At 39.2% G+C, this 21,999-nt stretch overlaps 2 protein-coding genes across 2 annotated transcripts in view; one reads left to right on the forward strand and one right to left on the reverse strand.

Annotated features, from left to right (window-relative positions):
- Nucleotides 1–257: 257 nt before the first annotated feature.
- LOC144655271 (uncharacterized) lies at nucleotides 258–5,240 on the reverse strand. The gene is made up of 7 exons (XM_078515488.1): nucleotides 5,067–5,240; nucleotides 3,541–3,855; nucleotides 2,796–3,048; nucleotides 2,230–2,350; nucleotides 1,760–1,871; nucleotides 1,493–1,528; nucleotides 258–1,385 (listed from the first exon to the last, which is right to left on the reverse strand). Exons 1-7 carry the CDS (start codon nucleotides 5,085–5,087, stop codon nucleotides 609–611), a joined length of 1,635 nt encoding a protein of 544 aa, XP_078371614.1. The 5' UTR covers nucleotides 5,088–5,240; the 3' UTR covers nucleotides 258–608.
- Nucleotides 5,241–5,320: 80 nt separating this feature from the next.
- The window catches only part of LOC144655305 (lipopolysaccharide-responsive and beige-like anchor protein), a 57,479-nt gene continuing 40,800 nt past the window's right edge, over nucleotides 5,321–21,999 (forward strand). The window contains 12 exon segments of the mRNA XM_078515526.1: nucleotides 5,321–5,558; nucleotides 5,841–5,945; nucleotides 7,400–7,526; nucleotides 11,135–11,235; nucleotides 11,868–11,963; nucleotides 12,591–12,712; nucleotides 14,132–14,270; nucleotides 14,976–15,092; nucleotides 16,971–17,117; nucleotides 18,317–18,373; nucleotides 19,222–19,362; nucleotides 21,104–21,166. Of these exon segments, the coding sequence (XP_078371652.1) occupies nucleotides 5,331–5,558; nucleotides 5,841–5,945; nucleotides 7,400–7,526; nucleotides 11,135–11,235; nucleotides 11,868–11,963; nucleotides 12,591–12,712; nucleotides 14,132–14,270; nucleotides 14,976–15,092; nucleotides 16,971–17,117; nucleotides 18,317–18,373; nucleotides 19,222–19,362; nucleotides 21,104–21,166 (1,443 nt within the window). The 5' untranslated portion in view covers nucleotides 5,321–5,330.

The raw sequence follows: 21,999 nt of genomic DNA on the forward strand, positions 1-21,999 counted from the left end.
ACTCAAACATTTAGTTCTTACGTGCTGGCAGAAGGCGAGGCAACATCTAAGTTTTGTCATTATTGTACACAAATGTTATAAAGTTCTGTTCTAACTATGGATAAAAGTACAAAAAAGACAGAGAGTTCGTGTAACAACACTTTGCTTTAATCCTCATTATCCGCATTACACAATTACGATTGGTTGAAAACTCGTCTAAACTTCACGCCGTTGTGCTAACAGATACGTGTTTGGAATCATGTCACTTTTTTCTTTAAAAAAACTCACAATAAAAAGGTAACAAAATGTTTTATCGACTTAAAATATTCGCCTTCACAATAATAAAAGTAGAAAACATTACAAATTTTACAAAACCGTACAATGTCTAAAACGGGAAAGTAACGATCAATACTTGCACGAATTTGATTTTAGAAGTTCGATAAATACGATATGCGGGCCTACAATTTGCTTTTTCAAGAGATTTCTCACACAACTTTCAGAACTGCTAAAAATCAAACCTAAATACGGTAAAAAAAATCTGAGTTCATATAAGACTTTTTTACAAACTAAGATAGTATAAGTACGGAGTGCTTCTTTTAAAAGTTATTTTATTTGTTTTTTTTTTAGTTCTATCTGGAAGCGTTTTCTTGTTTCCAAAATTCGTCTCGTCGTTTTCTCGCTCGTTGCAGAGTCTCGGACGCAGTAGACGCGCGGCTTGACATGGCGGACACCGACAGCACATCATCATCTCGTCCCCCTCCACTACCCCCCACGCTACCAGGTGGGCTCACACGACGGGGATCCGGAGGGGAGATTTCTACCTTGCGAGGGATCCCCTGACGGGGAGGTGTGTATGTCCGCGCGTCATCCCCCAAACCGACACTCGAGGCTGGACTGGAAGGACGGATTTCCCTCTCTTCTCTTGGAGGAGTGCCTCGCCCATGACTCCGTGAGGGTTTCTTTTTCTTGGAAAGCGACAGCGACTTCTCAAAGCTATCGTTCAAGATATTGGTCGTCACGTCTAGGTGATGTCTTCGGGAGAGTCTCGCATCACGAAGCTCCGGCGTCGGAGATCGACCCCGCTCAAGAACCATGTCTTCATCATCGGAAGTCGCCTCTGTTCCCGAACCTGCTCGTCTGTCTTCGGACTCTCTCGGAGAGCGCGAACGGACTTCGGTCCAAGCTTCGCGTCTTCGTGGTGGTGATTCGCTTCTTGTTCGGGATCGTGGCTGTCCTTTTCGATCTCTGCTCTTTTCCTCGGCTGGAGAAAGAGAACGTTGTGACTCGGAGCGAGAGCTCTCGCGTTCTGCATGTTCTCTGTTCATTTCGTCGAGGCTCTCGCGCGAGAAATGTGTTCCTCGCGCGTGGTGGGCGTGGCCATAAGCCTCCTTCCGACGCTGTAGCACCTGTAATACGAAATAGAACACATGATCAGACCTAGGTTGTATACAGAAAACATGATCATACTAGAGTATCCTGTAAAATGAACTTCCAAACCGATCTTAGTACAAACCTGTGTATACCAATCCGACTTTCTTTTCTTTTCATCCTACAAATGAATTGAAAACAAGAATTAGAAATTATTAGCAAAACTCTTACATGATTACTTAATAGGAGTGATTCAGGATACGAATTGGTACATGTCCATGTATAATTCTTCTCACTGCCCTTATTTTCAAAGCTGTGTTTCTGACAACCCGTAACTGTTTTCCCTGCTAAATTATAGAACACTGAGGGCCACTTATTTGAACATCACTGAAAAAGAACAGCATCCACTAACCATTACGTTGTAGGTTGCCTCTGCCTTAACAGGAGTTTCAATCCACAATCCATCGACATATTTGAACTTTGTTGGCTGGGTGAAACGGCTGGAATACTCTGAGTTGAAAACCCTGAAACGGAAAAATGTGACATAGCTTTTGTGAGAACAAAACTTACAGAAATGTAAAACGCATGAAAATAAAGTAAAGATGAAAAAAAAGTCATCAAATTTAAATGAAGGATTGGTGATGCTGTTATTTAGTGGTCTGGGTATGTGATTTTTCTTAGCCTGTGAACAGGCTTTCCCCTCCTCCCCTAGCCCCTTCTTCAGGAGCCTGCTCGCAGGCTGGATTTTTCTCTGCTTATTCTATTAAACTGGGGAGAAAAGCAAAGCAGAAATGTTACATGTGTCTTGGCTGTACAGTGCATGAGGGTGTGATGAAAATAATGTGAGTCTGGATGCAGTTAGGCTTTCACAAAGAAATTTACTTTTGTTCACGTTCAGGTGATCTTAGGTACTGTGAGTCATCAGAGGGTTTTAGAAGTCTTGTGTCTCCAATACTTGTGGCACGGCGAATACCAGCTGGAGGGAGACGATCTGGGCTGGTTCCTGTTAGAACAGCAAAAAATATTAGTATTTTAATTTAGCCTGCATGCAGAAGGCAAGGTATTCAGCAATAAATCCAGTAACTAGCCCGAGGTCAATTTGAAAATGTAAGCATCATCTTTTTGGGCCCCGTTTTTTAGGTATTGTCAATGTTGTCATTTTCATTCGTCGTTAGTCATCCTTACTTCCCAATGTGATGATCCAGGAAATTCTTCAGGGGAGGGGGTGGGGTGGGGATGGTGAGGGTGGGTGGGAGACAAGTTAAAAAGCTATTTTTTAAAGGGTAGAATGAAACTTAACTGGACCTTCCAGGAGGGTGGATTGAAATGGGTGCATGGTGGTTCAAACCAAGCAAAACCAAATAACCCTACCGTGAAAGGACATTTTCTGGAACAACACAATGGGTTTTCATAAACTGCTAACAATTAAAGCCACTATAAACTTTTACCTCCTTTCTCTCCACCGACTACTTTATGTGGGCTTTGTTGTCGCTTGGGTTTGCTCTTGGGTTTGGTCTTTGATTGTTTCTTGTAATCTACAAAATCCTTTTTGTAGGTGCTCTTCCTGTGTATTCTATCTGGTACATAAACTGGTTGCTTTCTAGTTTCATGTTGGTCTTTAAATATCTTTCTCTCTGCAGCAAGGATGGGTGTCTCACTTCTGTTTACCACTGAGTCACGTGAAGCTTTTGCACTTTTTTCCTGAAAATTATGTAGAAAAAAAAATAAATGAAGATCACAGCTAGTGTGAAGAGAAATTGTTATTTATTATTATTTACTCAAAAAGTGTAAACTATAAGAAACTTAATACTAAATTTTTCACCTTTTTGATGCAGTGCATCATTTGAGGGCAGTGCCTATAAATTTAGAGCGTGGGGTTTCCTCTAAAATGCTTATTATTGAAGCCAAGTGCTGCATATGGAGATTAATTTGCTTCTTCCAATGAGCATTGCTTTGGAGGCTGAAGTGCTTTAAATAAGCACTACAGTGTACGTGTTTATGTATGTCATTGACAAGACATGCCATGCCTATTTGTATTTTTCCTCTCAAGTGCGGCACTTATTGAGGGGTGACACATAATGGAGGGAGGTGCTTTTCCAAGGAAATAAGGAATTTATTTTAGAATTCTTATTATTCTATAAATTGAGAATATTGCTCAAGATGTACCAACTGGTATTTAACACAATTTAATACCTCTTTATGCCCTTTGTTGGGAGAGCAAGATCTGTCTGATTTCCCATTAGATTTCAACCACTCTCTATCAGGCTCTTCCTTGACAGTAAGTGTTGTAAAGATATTGTGGTTCTTTTCATATGGCACAATTCTTTTCCTTTGTAGTGGAGGTTCAAGTGTTGTACCCAGCTGACTCGATAGCAGTCCTGCCCTTGGCGTTGATCCATTACTGTGAAGGTTGTCGTAACTTAAAGATCTTGTAACTTCACCCTTGACTGTGTTAGGACGTCTGGCCTCAAATTTTTTGTAATGAGAAATGTATTCTGAGTCGTATCTCTGCAAGGTGATTTTATAACAGAACAAAAGTGAATGGCTAAAAATACTAGTCTAGGCCATGTTTAGAATGTGAGCTCATGATTTATCTGATTTCAGGGGACAATGGAAAGTAGATTCCTTCGGTAATAATACTTCAATGTTTTTTGTTGTCTTAGTTATAACCTGCCTACTTAGACTTACATATGTGATTTTACCCTATGATTTCTTTGAACTGTCAACCATACCACTACCGGTACCCCCCCCCCCCCACCTCCCCAAATTATAGACAAGACCCAATATTATTGCTTCGAGCATAAATAAAGTACCGGTATCTATTTAATATGTATTAATGGAAAGTTATTCAACTGTATCCCATTTTAAATATTTTAAGGAACATCCTGCCACTGAGAAACATCTACATGACAGATATGATGATGAAAAGATGGAAACAATACGTCGCAGAAAAAGTCGTAGTGACAGACAAAACAAGTTTGCCACTCATAAAATTTTAATGAACTTCAAACAGCCAGTCCCAAATTAAATTCTTAATAAAGAAAACCACAGACATCAACAATATATATTTTATTTTTAACAGAAAGATTTCCCTAAATATGTTATCTTATAGCAATTGTAGTTACAGTATTAGCAAAATTTTAGTACATTTCTGCCTTTATTTATTGTATATCCCATACGAATTAAACCTCCTTGGATACCCATCATTTCACGGTCACCTTTCTGTATTCAAAATAATCCAATTAGCACATGCAAGGATTAAACCAATTGGAGACATCGCCTTTTAATACAGACACCATCCATTTAGTAAATAAGGTTTATTAAGGTAAATAATGTGCATTACTGGAAAATTATGCACCAGACTAATTGGATCTTTGATGGATCTCACGTTGAAACTTCATGAAATCATTTAGTTTTTCAACTAACTAACAATATAAGCTTTTAGTTTACATACAAGCTTTAAAGGTCCTTAGGAATGGGTCTTTAGATGAAGAGTTTGCAATTGTCTTTTTAAAATAATGTACAGTAACCTCCATTCATATGCCCACATTATAACACGCGAAAGTAAAACCTAAGGATCAGAACTTTACAAAAATATATAAGCTTTCTTAAATAAAGAGAATTAAAGTGTTAGATCGATTAACTCCAGTTCAAAGGCACCAAGGTTTATGTAAACAACAACAGCGTACAGTTGACCATGCTAAATTATTTAAGCTCACCTTGGAGCGTGGTGCCGGCATTTCAGCGAAGTCAGATCTTCACCACAACAATATAGAACGATTAAAGCGAAGGTCAAGAAACCAAAAAGGCCATTTATGAAAGAATCGACGCAAAAATGGACAGAAAACTCGGCGATCGCGATCCGCTGCAAGCCACGCTTTGGCTTTCGCGTACTCTTGACAACAGAAGACGCTCTGATCAGCTGATAACGAAAACGAGGCAATCCTAACGGGCATGCGCAATTGCACTCAAAATGAACCAAGATGGCGGATGATTCACCTGGCTCGTCACCTATCCGCTCTCAAACTGAACAAGTCTTTCCTCAAAAAAAGAACAATGAAAACGGAGACAGGAAGGGCTACGAGAGGGAAAGATCACTTAATGCTGTTAGCGCCGCGGCGAGAACAAAGCTCACGCAACTGATCCAACTGGCCAGCGAGGCTGAGGAGCAAACTGATTATAAGAAAGTTGTGGACACTGTTTTTGATTCGGTAGGGAAATATATTTTTTATTTGTTTATATGTAAACGGAGTAATCTGCAGCTCCTGTGTACAGTTTTACAAATATCGAGGCTAACTCTTAGGTATCTAAGTAAGGTTTGCGCTAATTAATATTGGATCACGAAAAATATATTTTCTAAAATTAATGAAGGAAGTTTTTTTTTCTTTCCGCATAATGTGCGCGCGCGATGTTGATTACATGTCATTTTGTTTTGTATAGCAGTGATCAATGTGATAGTAAATGTTTACATTAATCTTTTCTCGCATTTTCAGCTCGTCGGTGGAGTATTCGATCTCGAAGCGCGGTTCACGATCAAAGATTCTACAGATCTCATTATATTACTAGAGTTGTTAGGGCACTGCAATGTGTCCCTGAAGGTACGTGTGAGCTAAACTACACATTTCAATTTCTATCACACCCGCGCACTCAAATCTGTCAAGATCTCCATTTGATATTTGCATCGTCTGCGTCTGATTCGCCAACTCGTGTCTATTTTTCAACATGACCTTTTGTTACTACCAGGGAAACCGCACGGGAGAGGAAATATTGCGTGTTTTTTGGCAGTAATAATGATCATAACATTTGTTGTCTTTTGTAGAAGAGTTAGTTTCCCATCTCAGCAGGTGTTATTAATTATTATATCCTGTCTTCGGAATATTTATATCCTAGTGAAGTATTAACCCTGCCTATTTTTGTCTGTTTGAAAAAAAAATCATTCAAGATTTTTAATGCAAATATTTTTTTTTTACATATAGATTTGAAATTTAGTTTAAAAAAGCTAGGACATGTTTAGTTCTGATTTATTTTGTAAGCCCCTTGGTTAGATATACAGTATTAATTTCAGGATGTTATTAATATTTCCATTGTTATCAAAAGTAATTTTTTTTACCCGTCAATTTTTTTGCATGGGAAATCACAAATAACTTTGATTTGTGGCCAGGTTTCTTTGAGGTTTTCGTTGATCTTTTTCCTTTAGATACTGTTATGGTTATGAATTTTGAGTAGAGTGCACAGAATATTCACTCAATTAATATGAAATTGTCAACTTTAAGTTAAGACCAGTGGATTATAAATTTTTAAAGCAAAGATGTTTTAAAGCTGATTTCCAGTCCGTACTGCGCAGACTCGGGGTTTGTTTACGTTTTTGTTTTGAATTCGTTGAAACGTTACACTTCGGTGACAGCATACATGAAGTTTTTTAGTCCGCCATTACAGTTCGCTTTGTTCAAGAACTTCCGATGAGCTGAAACGTCGGTTTGAAATAGCGTCAAGGTTCTTCTACTTGTTATTATTTGTTCTGCAAGGATATCTGGCGTTAATAATGAAGAAACAGGTAAGTTTGTCACGTAATTTTTAGTTTTGCTTTGTTTGTGAGGCTCACATAAACATTGCAGCCGAGATTGCGCAGTACGGACTGTAATTCATCTTTAAGAGTCAACAATGACGATGTTTTCTTTTATGTTTACATGCATGTATAACAAACTTTATGACTTTTGTAGGAGTGTAACTTATACATGTGATTAAATCAAAACCTTGCCACGAATTACATGTACATGGGTATCTATCTTTTTTAAAGATTACCTTATTATAGGAATATAACGAGGCATTTTAACAACGCGAACAAAATTGACGCGTATTAAAATTAACGCGAATTTAAGAAAAGTTCTGGTTAAATGCTTATAGTAAACGTGTTTATATTAATTCGCGTTAATAACATGTATCGTTAATTTCCTATAATAAGGTATTTAGAAAACAATTATAATAGTTATTGAAGGCCTGATGAGTTGAGATGTATAAAAGGTGTTTTGATGTGTTTGTTGTACTTTAACAGGTTGAAATTCTAGGATTGCTTATTGCAATTTTGAGAAAGAGTATCCCTAACCTTCAAGCAGCCACCAAAATTGGTCTGATTGAGAGAGTATTATGTCGACTTTCACAAGAAAGGGAAGTTGTAGCAGGTAAATAATTGTAATTTTGATTGGCATGCCTATAGACAGTAAAATGGTATACCATGGCATCATAGTTAATAGAGGGAAATGGTTAGGAAACCCGGCAAACATCAAAGAAGCAAACGAAGAGGCCAAGATTTATGTTGGAAGGTCCACAACCCTGCACTTCTTTTGTTTTGCGCTCATACACTATGCATGAATTACGTAATCGCAGTGTTTCCATTGGTTAGTTGCATGAACCCACGTAACCACCTATTGTATTTTGTCAGGTTTTGTGCAGGGTCAACCCCCAAAACAGCGAACAAAAACATACAACAAAGAACTTTGCCGGGTTTCCTAACCATTTCCCTCTATTAACTATGATGGCATGGTACTATATAGCATGGTACACTGCATAGTTTGGTGTGGTGTAAAGGTAAGGTTAAATCTGGGTTGAGCCAAGTTGCGCATACAGCCAGGGCTTATCCAAGTTTCTGTAGCATTACAGCGACTAGGAGTATTTCTACTCCTCCTTGGATTGGATGCCACTCCGCTGCAGGGTTATCTCCCAGCAGTAAATTTTGCAGGTGTGCATTTATACACCTAGGTGCAGAGAGGCACTATGAGAGTTAAGTGTCTTGCCCAAGAACACAACGCAGTGACCCCCTGCCAGGATTTGAACCCAGACCACTCGATTTTTAGTCCAGCGTGCTAACCACGAGGCCATGCCATCTCACTGGTGTGGTGCAGTACATTTCGGCATGACATTTACAGTGCATTCAGGTTGAACGTTTACTGTCTCAGTTGTCGCATTCATTGTAAAAGTTTATTGATTACATTGCCAGGCTAAGTGGCGGACATTGCTAAGCGGGAATGGCAACGTTCTGTCTGGAAAAAAAGCACATTGTCACTCGTCCAGTGACTATTACTAGATGAGGTATCCGTGTCTTGGATCTTATTATGGAGATTGAAGATTGTGCTTTTTCCCCAGACAAAATGTTTTCATTCCGCCTAGCAATGTCTGTTATTTTGCCTTGCTCAACCTGAATCCACTGTAATTGGATCAGGGATTAGGAAGGGCGTGCGCCATGCGCATATGGCGTATAAAGCTATGAAATGGCGCATTAAAAAAGTACTTACCGGGCCTGTGATGCGCCCAAGCCGCAAAACAGCTAGTAAAATATATACTACTTTGTGAAAAGGTTTTTCATGTGTAAAATTTTCAGTTTAATGACGAATAAACAAGCGAAAAACCACGGTGCCTAGCGCCTTCGCTCTTTGCTTCGCGGTCGCTTCATTTGACCCCAGATCCTCCACCCGGACTTTGCTTGCAAACGAGGCTCTTGCTCAGAGTTTCATGTGCTTTCAGTGTTTTCGTGTTGTCATCTGTTTCGTCATTCTAATAGGCCGCTTTGAATATATTTACATCTCTTATTAGCCGTATTTGTTTAAAGCCAACATGCATACCCAAAATTGGACAGCTCTTAGAAAAAATTGTCGACATTTTTCACCACGAACGACAAGTCCGCCACAACTGAGCAGAATCGTGATCCTGTATAAAACAATGATGAAAACGAAGGTCTGGTAAAACGACTCACGATCAAAGTGTATCTTTCATGTATTCTAGTTCTGAGGAGCGAAAATTTCAGTTCCAGTTCAGAACCTATAGTTTTATCTCAATGAAATTGTTACTTTTGATGGAATAAATATGTTATTTTTATTAGCTATATAAGATCTGTGACGTTGCATTTTCACTTTTGCCAGTGTGAAATACAAGCAATGTGTGGTTCCAGAAAATATCCATACCCCCACCACGGAGGGAATTTCACGTAAGACCCCCCACCTCTCCGGAATTTCCGTTTTTGTTAAGACAAATAACCCCCCCCCCCCACCCCTCCGGAATTTCCAAAAGTATATTGCGTACCCCCCAGCCCCCCTGGAAAAAAGATAAATTGTACAATGCTCTAAATTTTAGGCCACCTCTCTTGTAAACAGTTACAGTGTATAACCGATCGATCGGAAGATATCTTAAAATAATATATACATGTACTGTTGAAGACAAAATACAGAAATTTCCTCAAAAGTAAACAGACAAAATATCTGGTAGTCACTTGTTAAAATAATTACCTTGATGTATTACCATCCATCCCTTTTCATTCCAATCGCTTTTGAAAAACGCTAAATCAGAACACGCATTTGAAAAGTGTTGATATAAACATTCACCGTAGACGTGATCACAAAATCGCTAATGCTTGCTGAGAAAGCAAAATTTAACAGGAAAATTACAAACAAATAGCCAGAAATAACAAGAACAAGTTCATCTCAAGTTTCTGACATCATTACACTATTTTCATCACTAATAAACCCGAAACTTTTTGCAAACAAGGACGATTTTCCTCCGATCGAACGTGAAACAAGCAACGCTTGTCACCAGTGCATTTTGGTCAAACCACGTGACAAGTTTCGGGAGACTGGTAACAAGTAATGGCGGCCGGATCCACACGAACAAACATGGAGGATTTCAGTCATCATCATCATCATCATCAGTGAAATTATTTGCTTTCAGTGTGCTTTCAGGAGAAAGAAAACCCGTTTTAAATGTAAAACGATTGTGAATCAAGAACCTAAGGTGCTATTTTTGCTGTGTAAAACATTTGTAGAGTAGTTAAGAAACGATTTTGAATCTAGTTTGCACTGCATCAAACTTCTGCAAACTTGACCGTCTGGAAACGTAATTTCACTGGCAACCCCCCCTCCTCTTCGGATTTTCCTGGGCCCTTGACCCCCCCACCCCTCTGGAATTTCCAATTCCCTCCGTGGTGGGGGTATGGATATTTTCTGGAACCACACAATAAAGAATTATGTAACCTTCGTTGAATTTTTTCCTGGTCCATTTATTTACCCTAATGGCCCAAACGTTTTATAAATGGCCCATAACTTTCCAATGACAGTGGCCATGGGCTCATTTGCCTGTTTTCCTTCCTAATCCCTGTTGGATAGACCTGGAAGCCAATCCACCAACTACTGGGTTTCTGTACTGCTGCCCACCCTATGTCACTGAAAATAATAACTACTAGGAATACCATTTGAGCTGCAAAGTGATTTATCCCCGGGGGGGGGGGGGCACTCCCCTATATGGCCTATACGGGGACGTGCCACTGGATAGGGTATCGTTTTACACTCCTCCAGTCCTGAACAGGGTATATAATTTCATGCTCTTCTGTCCTAAACAGGGCCTGAACCAGTCCTAGACAGGGTATGGCTGAAAGACTGCTGCCGAGTGTTTACATTGTTTTCGCTTTGGCTTTAATGAAAAGTATATTTTTATATGCTGGGATCGGTGTTCGCATTTCAAAGCGTCGATCATCGCGTACGGGACGCAGTCACAATAAAGCGTAAATGCTTGGCGTTGTTGTCCTTTGTCCTAAATAGGGTCTTGTCCTACACAGGGTAGCTATTTTAAGTTTTTATTGTCCTTAACAGGGTCAGGGTTTCAAACCCCCAGCGGCACCCCTATACCTAAACTTAGGTCAAGTACCCCCCCCCCCCCCCGGGATTTATCCCTGTTTTTTCTGCATGTACATGTACCTTACATTCTTTCGATATACATGTAGAATTCTTGCCTTTCTTGTTTTCAGACAAGTTGGTGGAGCTCCTTGGCATCTTGTCCAGTTACAGTATAACAGTCAAAGAGCTAAAGACACTGCTTGCCACTTTGAAGGGCATGAATGGCAAATGGGTAAGTTGAAATAATCACCGGTCAAAAGACTCGCTTGCAGCAATATCGGTACAGTGGAATCCTGATTTCTCAAATCTCCAAGGAAAATGAAAACTGATTTGTAAAATCAAGAGGTGGAGAAAACGGGTCAGAGTTAAATTTGAGTGTCAGACTTAATAAAGCAAATCCAAGAGAAACGACTTTTTTGTTGGAGAGAGTTTGAGCAATTGGGGTTCCACGGTACTTTGTTATCTTCAAGCCGATTAAGACCTCTGCACTATAGCTCTGCAGGCAGGCAAGATAAAACAATTCCTGCACTGTGAATAATGGCTGCCCAATGCCATGTTCAAACGGTGACTTGATTCAAAACTCAAATGTTGATTTCATGTCTGGTTTCTCGTGACAGACAGGTAAGGAAGATAAACATAATGCAGATGTGGCTTTCATACTGGCAGCCCCAGGATTGTAGATGATGCACTGGCCTGCCACTCCTTTGCACTGCTTTATAAACTTGTCACCAAATTGGCAACCTGTGTGCAAAATTTAGTTGCCAATTGTTTTGCTATGGAGACCAGCTTGGAGCGCTGATAGATGTCTGTTTGAATAGGCTACATGAATGTTCCTTGTATAAACGTTTGTATTTTTATTGACAGCCCTGCCATACAGTGAAACTGTTAACCATCTTGAAGCTGATGTTGGAAAAACATGGGCCTGATGTTTATTTCAACTTTTCTGGTCAAGAGGGAGCAGTAAGTGGCTATTTTGAGATAAACTAAAATTGATTCGTTAATTTTACTTTTTAAATTAATGTCTGAGTCTTTTTTACTAGAGTTTTATACTACTATCTATTAAAGAGGGATTTTATTAACTTTGTGTCTACAGTTAAGAATAGGGGTTTGCTTTAATTTTTTTTTTTGCTCGAAAAAGGCGGAAAAATGAACGGCAAAAATGTAAATGACAGAAAAAGTGGTCCCTCCCCACGCTGCAAAGTTATGGAATTTTAGAATTTCATTTTCCAGGCCTGGAAAGTCATGGAATTTAAGTGTTGGCCATGGAAAGTCATGGAAAATGATGATGACTTTAAAAAAATAAATTTGGCAGTGTTTTGTTTTTGCAAAGAAAAAAGGGAAAAACATACCAGAATTCAAGATTTTTTTTTTAAATTTCAATGGAAATCCTCATTGGACCCATGAGGACTCTTGAGGCTGGAAATGGTCAATTTTAGGTCATGGAAAATGTTGAAAAGTCATGGGATTAGGAAAGACAATCACATGTAATTTCAAAGGATGAAGGGAGTGTGAACCCTTAGAACCCCCTGACCACATTTTAATTGTGCAATCCTCACAGTTTGTTTAAATTTGTAACTTTAATAACAGGCCATCACTTTGCCACCCATTTCAAAATGGCCACTGCAGTCAGGGTTTACCTTCTCCACATGGTTGTGTCTTGATACGTCGCACCTGGCAAATGCTGAAAAATGCAAACCATATCTGTATTGGTAAGTTCAACATTGCAACAGTAAAGTTGAATCCCAATTACTCAAATCCTCAATAACTCGAACCTCTTGCTAACTCGAACCTTTTCCAATTCTCCTCCAGGTCATTTTCTTGCTAATTGTGCCCCCGATAACTTGAACTCTTGATAACTCAAACCTTTTTCGATTGACCTTGAAGGTTAGAGTTATCAGGATTCAACTGTAGTTTAACAATTCCTGGTAAAAAGAACTTCAAGATAATTTAATTAAAAGACATTTAGCACATCGTAGTTACACTACACATTGCATAAATCCAAGTACATAAACATGTACATGTAAGGTTGAGGTGGTTATAGAAACTGAAGTCAAACTTAGTGCTCTCTTTTTACATTGATTTCACAATAATAATTTACATTTTTTCTGCCACTGGTCACCAGAGGGGTCATACTTAGCCCCAACTACAGTACATCTGCAATTTAAAAAATAAATTAAGCAAACAGTTGACTTTAGATAAAGTTACATTAAATTATGTTGGCCTGTGATATCCTAAGCTCTCAATAGACTATAGGTTTTTATGGACATAGGAACTTTTATATAACTGATAAGAATGAAATTCATACAAAAAACAAGTGCAACCTTTAAGAAAAAAAGGAGATGGACCATCCTGTGTTTGCTAGGTCCTCTGTCTCCTTCAGGGTTCAGAGAAAATGCCTTGCCTAGCTTGCCTTTGAGCAAGTAATTATAAATTAGAACTATTGTGTGCTAGCCCAAAGGCCTTACTCAGTGGCCTTATTTCATCCCCTAGTTAAAAAGTCTAAAAATGTTACTTACCCATTAATGGATAGAATCCACCAACCCAACAGGAAAATCCACTAGCCCTGTATACCTGCCAACTTTTTCTGGGTCAAAGGCGTGAGATTTTTATCCTGACAGTGCTAGGATTTCCGGAGACGACACGATCATTTCCGAAGATTCCCGAAGATGTCCGAAGTATTCCGAAGACGTTCCGAACATATCCTGAACTCAGTCCCAGGACGTGTTTTGCTAAACACGGCTATATTCTCAATGCTTTTCTTGTCAAAACTCTGAGATTTCGGGGGATGTATCGTCATTAACTCAGTTTGCATGGAGTTTTCGTTTCTCACTTTGGTTTGAGTTCATATATTTTTCAAAAGTGTGCCATTTATGGTTGTAATAGCTCGCATTGTTCAACTAGGCGTGAGAAATAATGGTTCGTAAGCGTGAGCTGGCGTGAGATCGAAGTTTTCAACTCACAGGCATGAGACTCACGCCCAAGGCGTGAGAGTGAGAGTTGGCAGGTATAGCCCTAGGCTACTGGACAGGACTTGCTTTGCACACTGTCCTTGGAGAAGAGGAGTAGGCCATAACAACAGTTAGAAGTATTACAATATTATTATTAATCATTTTATTTTTGCATTGTAGTTTTCGGACTGGAAAGGGTCTTGGTTATTCAGCGCATTTTTCAGGTCCCATGCTGGTCTTGGAATGCGCTGTCAAAACTGGAAAACGAGAAAACAAAGTTCATCATCATCTTGTTAAGTTTGAATTTCACCCACAAAAGGTACAAAAATCCCATGTTTGCACTAATTCTGTTTTAGAATCTAGCAGAACAACTTGAAGTTTGGATACTGTGAAATACCCTGAAGATTGTGAGCCTGATATTATCAGTTAAGCTGTAAATGTATAACAAAGAAGATCAAGCATCAAATTAATTCCTCATTCTGAGCACCACTGACAGTAAAATTCTTTATCATTAAATTAATTATTTTGAAGATTACAGAAAGGCAGTAATGAAAGTTCTTTGTTGGTCCTTTTTAACTTCTGTCCCTTGACAAGAGGAAAGACTCTCCCCTCATCCGCCATCTTAAAAATTTAGTTTGTTTAAAATGTGATACGGCAATGCAGATTCTCCTTGGTTTAAATGTGAGTAATGGCTGCCCTGATATAATGAGATAATTGGGACTGTTACTTAGACATCAAGACAATAAATTTAAGTCAAACTTCTCTACAGTGGTCAGTCAGAATTTAGGAGGTTTCAATAACAGTAACATGACTTGACTGGTGTGGATTGGCTCACAGTCAGTATGAGAAATCCTGCCCATACTAGAAAGTGTCCCATTTAGAGAGGTGGCTGTTTGTAGAGGTTTAATTGTATCATTCCTAGTTGACAGTTTTCTTAATTCTCATGACCTGTATGATTGACAATGCATGATAAGTACTATAAGAAGAAATTGACTGTTGATCACTCTGTATTATATTTTTGTAGTGGTACATGGTCACAGTAGTTCATGCGTACAACAGATTTCACTCCAGTGAGATCCGATGTTTTGTCAATGGAAAAGTAGTGTCCACCGGGGAAACAACTCTGGTACATGCTAATGAGGTATGCCCATGTTAATTGTTTTAAGACTGTCTCTGTCAAGTGACAGCCAGTTGTTGAGGTTGAGGTTGTTTCATGTTTATGCTACAGCAGAGGAAATTCAGGTTTCTTTTTGAAGACTGCTAGTATATGTCATCCTAGTTTGGTGAAGCCATGAATAGCCTAGATCATTATTTTCAAAATCAACTTGTTATTTATTTTCAAATCAAATATGACTTAAACAATGAGTATGGCTGACAAATTTTAAGTCTGTGATAATTGAAGACCGGCGGGAAAGAACAGCCACAGGACTTTCTGGCTAAATCAAACATTATCAAAACAGCTCCAAATTGCGCATGCAGGTTTGTTTACGTCTGCTAAACACTGTCCTTTGTTCCATTTCACTGGTCGTTCGTTCGTTTTTGAAAAATTACACATGCAAAAAAAGGCATTTTGCAAGCTTACATTCTCCCAGTCAGCTAGCAGTCTGAGTTTTCCAACGCATCGCGTGTACATCTTTCCCTGCAGGGTTTTCTAAGGGTCTACGGAAGGCGAGAAACCATTTTACAAGCATGTCCTCGAATCGCTGCTGCCACATTTCTTGTTGATTTGAGTAGAGTAGGACTGGATACTGCATTGTGACGTAAGGTCACATGTTAGAGGCAGAAAAGTTTAAATTGAGCGAAATGGCGCCTATTGAAAGTAAAACGTAGAAGTTTATAGTTTTCGCTCAAGTGCGGCTGCCAGGTGAATACCCGTAAGATTACAGCATCGCTCGAAGAACTGAGCGATGTTTCTGCCTTTGTTTTGTACAACAGCGCTGTTTAGCACTTCGGAAAAACGTTGCACAAACCAAGGTAGTTTTGAGCCTGGCCGCATAAAAAGCCTAAAACAAGAGGTTTCTTGCCAGGAACCTCTTCAACGCGAGTTTTGCAGGGTCCGCTTGGGTGCTGCCGCGACAAAGTTGCCGAGAAGTGACCTGGTTTTAGACTTTAAAAAATTCTTTAGAGGTTAGGCAGGGGACCTTCCCTTGCACAATTTTTTTTCGTGCCTCATTAAATATTCATCAATCAATAAATCAATCGATCGATTCGTGCCTTAGCTTATCTTGTTTTCGCGGGATTTTGTAGATGTGTGATGATGTAAGGAGTGGAGATAGAAGTGAGAGCAAGCCGGCGGCACTAAACTGAAAGCAAAACTAGTATAATGTGACAACACGAGCAAACATATTCAATCAACAATCAGTCTTTATTTTACTTTCACCTCAAGTTACAGCTAACGGTAACAGATTACTAGTCTTGCCCGACACAACAAAAAGCAGCTAACCGCAAGCAGAATGCAGTGTAAGCTAGCCGCTTGAAACGCTAACGCTAACCCTAACCCTTAAACTTGGGTTTAGCTTTTTAACCCTAAATTTGAAATGAAACCCTAGCGTCAGATCCTAACCCTAACCCTTGGGGTTTAGGGTTAAGCTTTTTTCACTAGGGTTAAGCTTAGGGGTTAGGGCTAGGCCTGTAATCTCAAAACTTTAGATGGTTTCATTGTTTTGTGGAACAAAATGTTTCCTTTGTTTATCGTTTGTAAAAGAAAAGTCAAAAAGACGCCGCGCTGGCAAAAACCTTGTCTTTTTGCATGTGTAATTTTTCAAAAACAAACGAACGACCAGTGAAATGGAACAAAGGACAGTGTTTAGCAGACGTAAACAAACCTGCATGCGCAATTTGGAGCTGTTTTGATAATGTTTGATTTAGCCAGAAAGTCCTGTGGCTGTTCTTTCCCGCCGGTCTTCAATTACTCTAGGTAAAAATTATAATTGTGGCTGCAGCATCAACTTACAAAGGATGAGAAAAAAGTTCTGTACCGCATCTTTAACTTCAAGAATTTTCTGTATTTTTCTGTCAGCCGTTTGACAAGTGCTACATTGGTTCATCGCCCAAGGCTGATGTGGAGAGTGTATTCTGTGGTCAAATGGCAGCAGTGTATGTTTTTTCTGAAGCTCTTACTGCTCAGACTGTTGGTGCCATACACAGACTGGGACCTGGTTATAAGGTGAGTGATGTATTCTTATCAGTTACATTCATTTGGTGATTAACTTTCTGTGATAAAGTTATTATGCTACCGGTATTTAACTAAGTGGGTACAAGACTTCTTAGCAATGTCACAGAAATGCACATAAAAATGCAAGTTAGTTGTTGGAAATCTACCCTTTTCCAATCATAGAGATGATTCATCATCGTCCTCGTCATCATCGTCATCATCATCGTCATTATCATTATCGGTAGCATGTCATTCTCTTTGTTGTTGTTGTTTTTTTTTTTGTGTGTGTGTGTAACATTTTAATTAATTGTCGTTTGCAGTAAGTAAGTAAGTAAGTAACGTAGTGTGAATAGTATTTTGTATTGTAAGCTATTAGGGACGAAGTGTCAGTAATCAAAGATGTAAAAAATAAAGGAACCATCGTACAAATAAGCTATGTATTTCAAGTTAGTAAGTAATTATTTAAAATGTGTCTTGTTGTATTAATGTAATTAGCGTAATGTATTGTACTCTAGCGTTGTATTGTAAGTAAGAATTATATTTTAGAAGTAGTCATAATTAGTTATCCTTATAATTAACAATTAATTTCTTTTTTTCCTTCCGAAAGTGTACATGTAAAAATTACGTCTCTTGTAAATAGCCCGTTGTAAATATGTATTTCTCTTTAATCTGTAGTACTTATGTAATTAGTGTTGTGTGTAAATAAAGTTGCCTTATAAAAAAAAAAAAAAAAAAAAAATCATCGTCATTATCATCGTCATCATCATCATTATCATCATCTCTGACACATCATCATCATCATCCTCAGAACGTCATGGTGTTATAACATCAATAGTGCCAGAATAGTCAACATGCAAGGCCAATTTGTGGAACACTCCTAGAAAACAAGGGATGAAGTGTTTTCTATTTTCTTTTGGCATGAAGCAATTAGCGGTATTGCTACTCATCTCCCTGGATGGGATTCTAGTGTTTTACAAGTTATCTCCTGGCAGCGTGCATTTTTGTCAGGTTTTTTCAATTACAGGAAGCCAGTACATGTACCCATTTATGGGTTAAGTGTCTCGTCCAAAAACTCAACACAGTGACCCCAGCCATGCAAGGCTCCAACCCGAACCACTTGATCTAGAGTCCGTTGTACTATCAATAAGGCCACTTCAACTCTTATAGTCACCTTGGTTACTGATATAACTTTCATGTTCATCTTACTTTAGGGGCAGTTTAAGTTTCATGCTGAAATTGACACTCCTCTATCAGAGCAAGACAGAAAGGTATCAACATGACTGTATTTTATTTTTGGTAGTTTGACCTCATTAGTTGCAAGCTTAAGAAAAAAATAGTCAAAAATAGAAAATGGCTTCTTTCTATGACTGTATGTTTACATTTGAGAGAGGACTTAAAATTCCTTGGGTGAACGCTCACCAAGGTTAGTTCTCCCAAACTTACCCTTGGGTGTGCCTCAGTCTATCTAAACATGCTATAAGTAAATTATATGACCGTCAAAAGAAAGCAAACAAGGCATTCGACAGTATGCATGGACAATGGTTGTCAGAAAGTTTCGAAGTAAGTGGCTGATTCTGTCATATTTTTCGAAAAAATCAGAAGTATAACCCAGCAGAGCCCAGAGGGGGGGGGGGGGGGGTACTCCGGGATCAAAGTGACGGGGATGATCGAATGGAGGCAAAACTCAGACCCAAAAAAATCCCTAAGTCTTCCGACATTACTCAAATAAATCCCTGGACCAAAAAAAACGCCCATAAAAATCCCTAGTCAAATTACCCCTAAATTGCCAAGGCCACGCTAAGGCACTTTAGTTTGATTTTAATACCCAAAAAAATCCCCTATTTAAATCAAGTCACCCAAAAAAATACCTGCCAAATTCTCCTACCCAAAAAAATCCCGGAATCGAAAATTTCGACCCCAAAAAAATCCTTCGCACATCCCCGTCACTTGGACCCCGGAGTACCCCCCTGGGCAGCAGAGTAACCGGCTGAGATAAAGAGGTAGACAGGATTTTGGCTGGCAGCTGGTTTCTTTTGACAAACTGCATGATCAAATAATAATGTTTAAATTGTGATTGAAATTGATTGAAATATTTGATCTGTGTTTTGTGTGTTAGGTGTTATATGAAGGCCATCTGTCAGCTGTCATCATGTTCATGTACAGTCCCAAAGCTTGCGACCAGCAGCTGTGCCTTGAAGCCTCGCCCACTGAAAATCCTTCCTTCTTCTGCCATTCACCGCATGCTCTTATGTTGGAGGTGAGATTATATCCTACATTTGTATATACGGTACTACTTATTCACCGAGAGTGAGGTCATTACAGGGGAATCTCAGACCAAGGCCTTGATGGTCGAGGTCGAGGTCAGAGATTCCCCTGTGATGACCGAACGGACGAGGTTAATAAGTTATTTATTATATGGCCTTTAAGCACTATTCAAAAAGGGAAAAAGCACTGGAGGTAAAACTCGCTCTCGCTCTCTGTGGCTCTCTTCGCCGCTCATACTAAAAAAGTATCGGTATGCTTATATTTGTCTTTTTTGTCGGCATTTTTTGTTGTTTTTGCCCCCTCGCTAGTAGCTTTTACTCGCAACTCAAAAAACCGTCAAACCGAGAAAAGTTTTCATAATGCCCGGTCATTACAAGAAAATAATGCCTGCTCAGCAGCCAATCAGAACGTGCGTACTATTGTAGCCATATAATAAATACTACTTATTAACCGAGAGTGAGGTCATTACAGGGGAATCTCAGACCGAGGCCTTGATGTATTGACCGAGCGACAGCGAGGTCAATACATCAAGGCCGAGGTCTGAGATTCCCCTGTAATGACCGAACGGACGAGGTTAATAAGTTATTTATTATATGGCGTTTAAGCACTATTCAAAAAAAAGAGTATAATCAAGGGAAAAAACACTGGAGGTAAAACTCGCTCTCTTGTGGCTCTCTTCGTCGCTCATACTAAAGAAGTATCGGTATGCTTATATTTTTCTTTCAGTTATTGAAAAGATAGTTATATTTTGTCGGCATTTTTTGTTGTTTTTGCCCCCTTGCTAGTAGCTTTTACTCACAACTCAAAAAACCGTCGAGCCAAGAAAAATTTTCATGATGCCCGGTCATTACAAGAAAATAATGCCCGCTCAGCAGCCAATCAGAGCGCGCGTACTATGGTAGCCATATAATAAAACCCAGTAACTGACTGTTATTAAAACCTCATAATCTGATTGGCTATGCAGGCACAGTCTAATTGAAAATTAGACGGCAAGCTTGAGGTTTCTATCAGTTGATAGTTCGCCCCTCGCCAACAATCAAAAACTGATAGAAACCAAGAGCGAGCCATCTAATTGTTTAAGCATAACCCAGTGGCTAATCTATTTAACACACAATATCGCTGGAGTTGATTTTGTGAAGGATTTGTTGATGAAATTCAGCGAAAAACTGAGCGCGCGCTCCGAGAGCGGTCCAACGATCGATAGAAGGCACCTGTGTAGCCAATCCGATTGCACATTTTGCCAATAGATGGCAGCTGGGTTATGCTTATTTTCAATAGACTGCCGACACTATAAAAAACCCACTTTCACTGAATTTTTTGCTGAAAAGGTCAGTTTCTACACTCTCTGTCTCTATAAATTTTTGATAGTTGGCTTTGGGCTTCACCCCTTGTCATTTTTCAGCTCATTGAAACCTCAAGCTAAAGTAACATGGGCACAATGAAATTGCAACAGGCAGCATAATTAATGTAGTATATTAAACACAAGAAACTGTTTCATCGCATTTCCAAACCCGGGGAAAATGGGGGGGCTATGCACCCAAACAACCCTTGTTGTTGTTGTGGTTTTCAGTGAAGGCTGCACAGCTCTGCAATGGGATATTGTCTGAAATTCAGACCTTGAACCCAAAGGAAACCCACGTTCTAGACCTCTTAAAAGAACTTACAATGTGTTGTATGCATAATAATGTTGTTTTGAAATGTCAGTAATAACTTACAGTACTATTACTTTTCAGGGAGTTCAATCTGTTGTCACACGTTCTCTTCAGTGTATTCTACACTCACTGGGAGGAATTCAAGTGAGTTGTTTTATCAATCTGTTGTCAGAGGTTCATCCCAGGGGAGGGGGGGGGTACTCCGGCTTGTAAATGACAGGGATGATCGAATGGAGGCAAAACTCAGAACCCAAATACTCCATAACAATCCCTTGTGAAATTACCCCTAAATTGCCAGGAGGGGCAGCAACATAACACAAAGAACGCTCGTTTTGTTTATTCATGATACCATTAATACGCCAAGGCCGTGCCAAGGCACTTTAGTTCATTATTAATACCCAAAAAAATCCGCTATCTAAATCAAGTCACCCAAAAAAACAATAATAATAATAATAATAATAAATTATTTAAAATGAGGGTAACACTAAATAGCAAAGCTAACAAACCTGTGGCCCTCCCTAAAAATTACACTAGAATATTATAAAAACACTATATACATTGAAAATTGAATACGAATATGCATAATAGTAAACGATATATGAAGCTAAAAAGTTAAAACTATACAATAAAATGATGTAAAAGCTGCCGCTCCGAAAACACCCGATCTCTGAGAGATTCTTTAAAGGGCTTCGGCTGTTCGATTCGCCTTTTTGAGATAGGGAGAGCATTCCAAAGGCGGGTGGCAGAAACAGAAAAAGTGCGCCCGCCTTCTGCCAAATTTTCCAACCCAAAAAAATTCCCGGAATCGAAAATTTCAAACCCAAAAAAATCCTTCGATCATCCCTGTCATTAACAAGCCGAGTACCCCCCCCCCCCCCCCCCCCCGGGAGGTTTATCAGTTTGAGCAGCTAGTTCTGTCGTTGAGCATTTTTTATCCTGTTGTTTTCATGACATCATTAACTTTGTACCGGTTTAAC

Source organism: Oculina patagonica, chromosome 5 (assembly GCF_052425735.1).
Source record: "Oculina patagonica isolate OP01 chromosome 5, crgOcupat, whole genome shotgun sequence".
NCBI classification, from domain to species: domain Eukaryota; kingdom Metazoa; phylum Cnidaria; class Anthozoa; order Scleractinia; family Oculinidae; genus Oculina; species Oculina patagonica.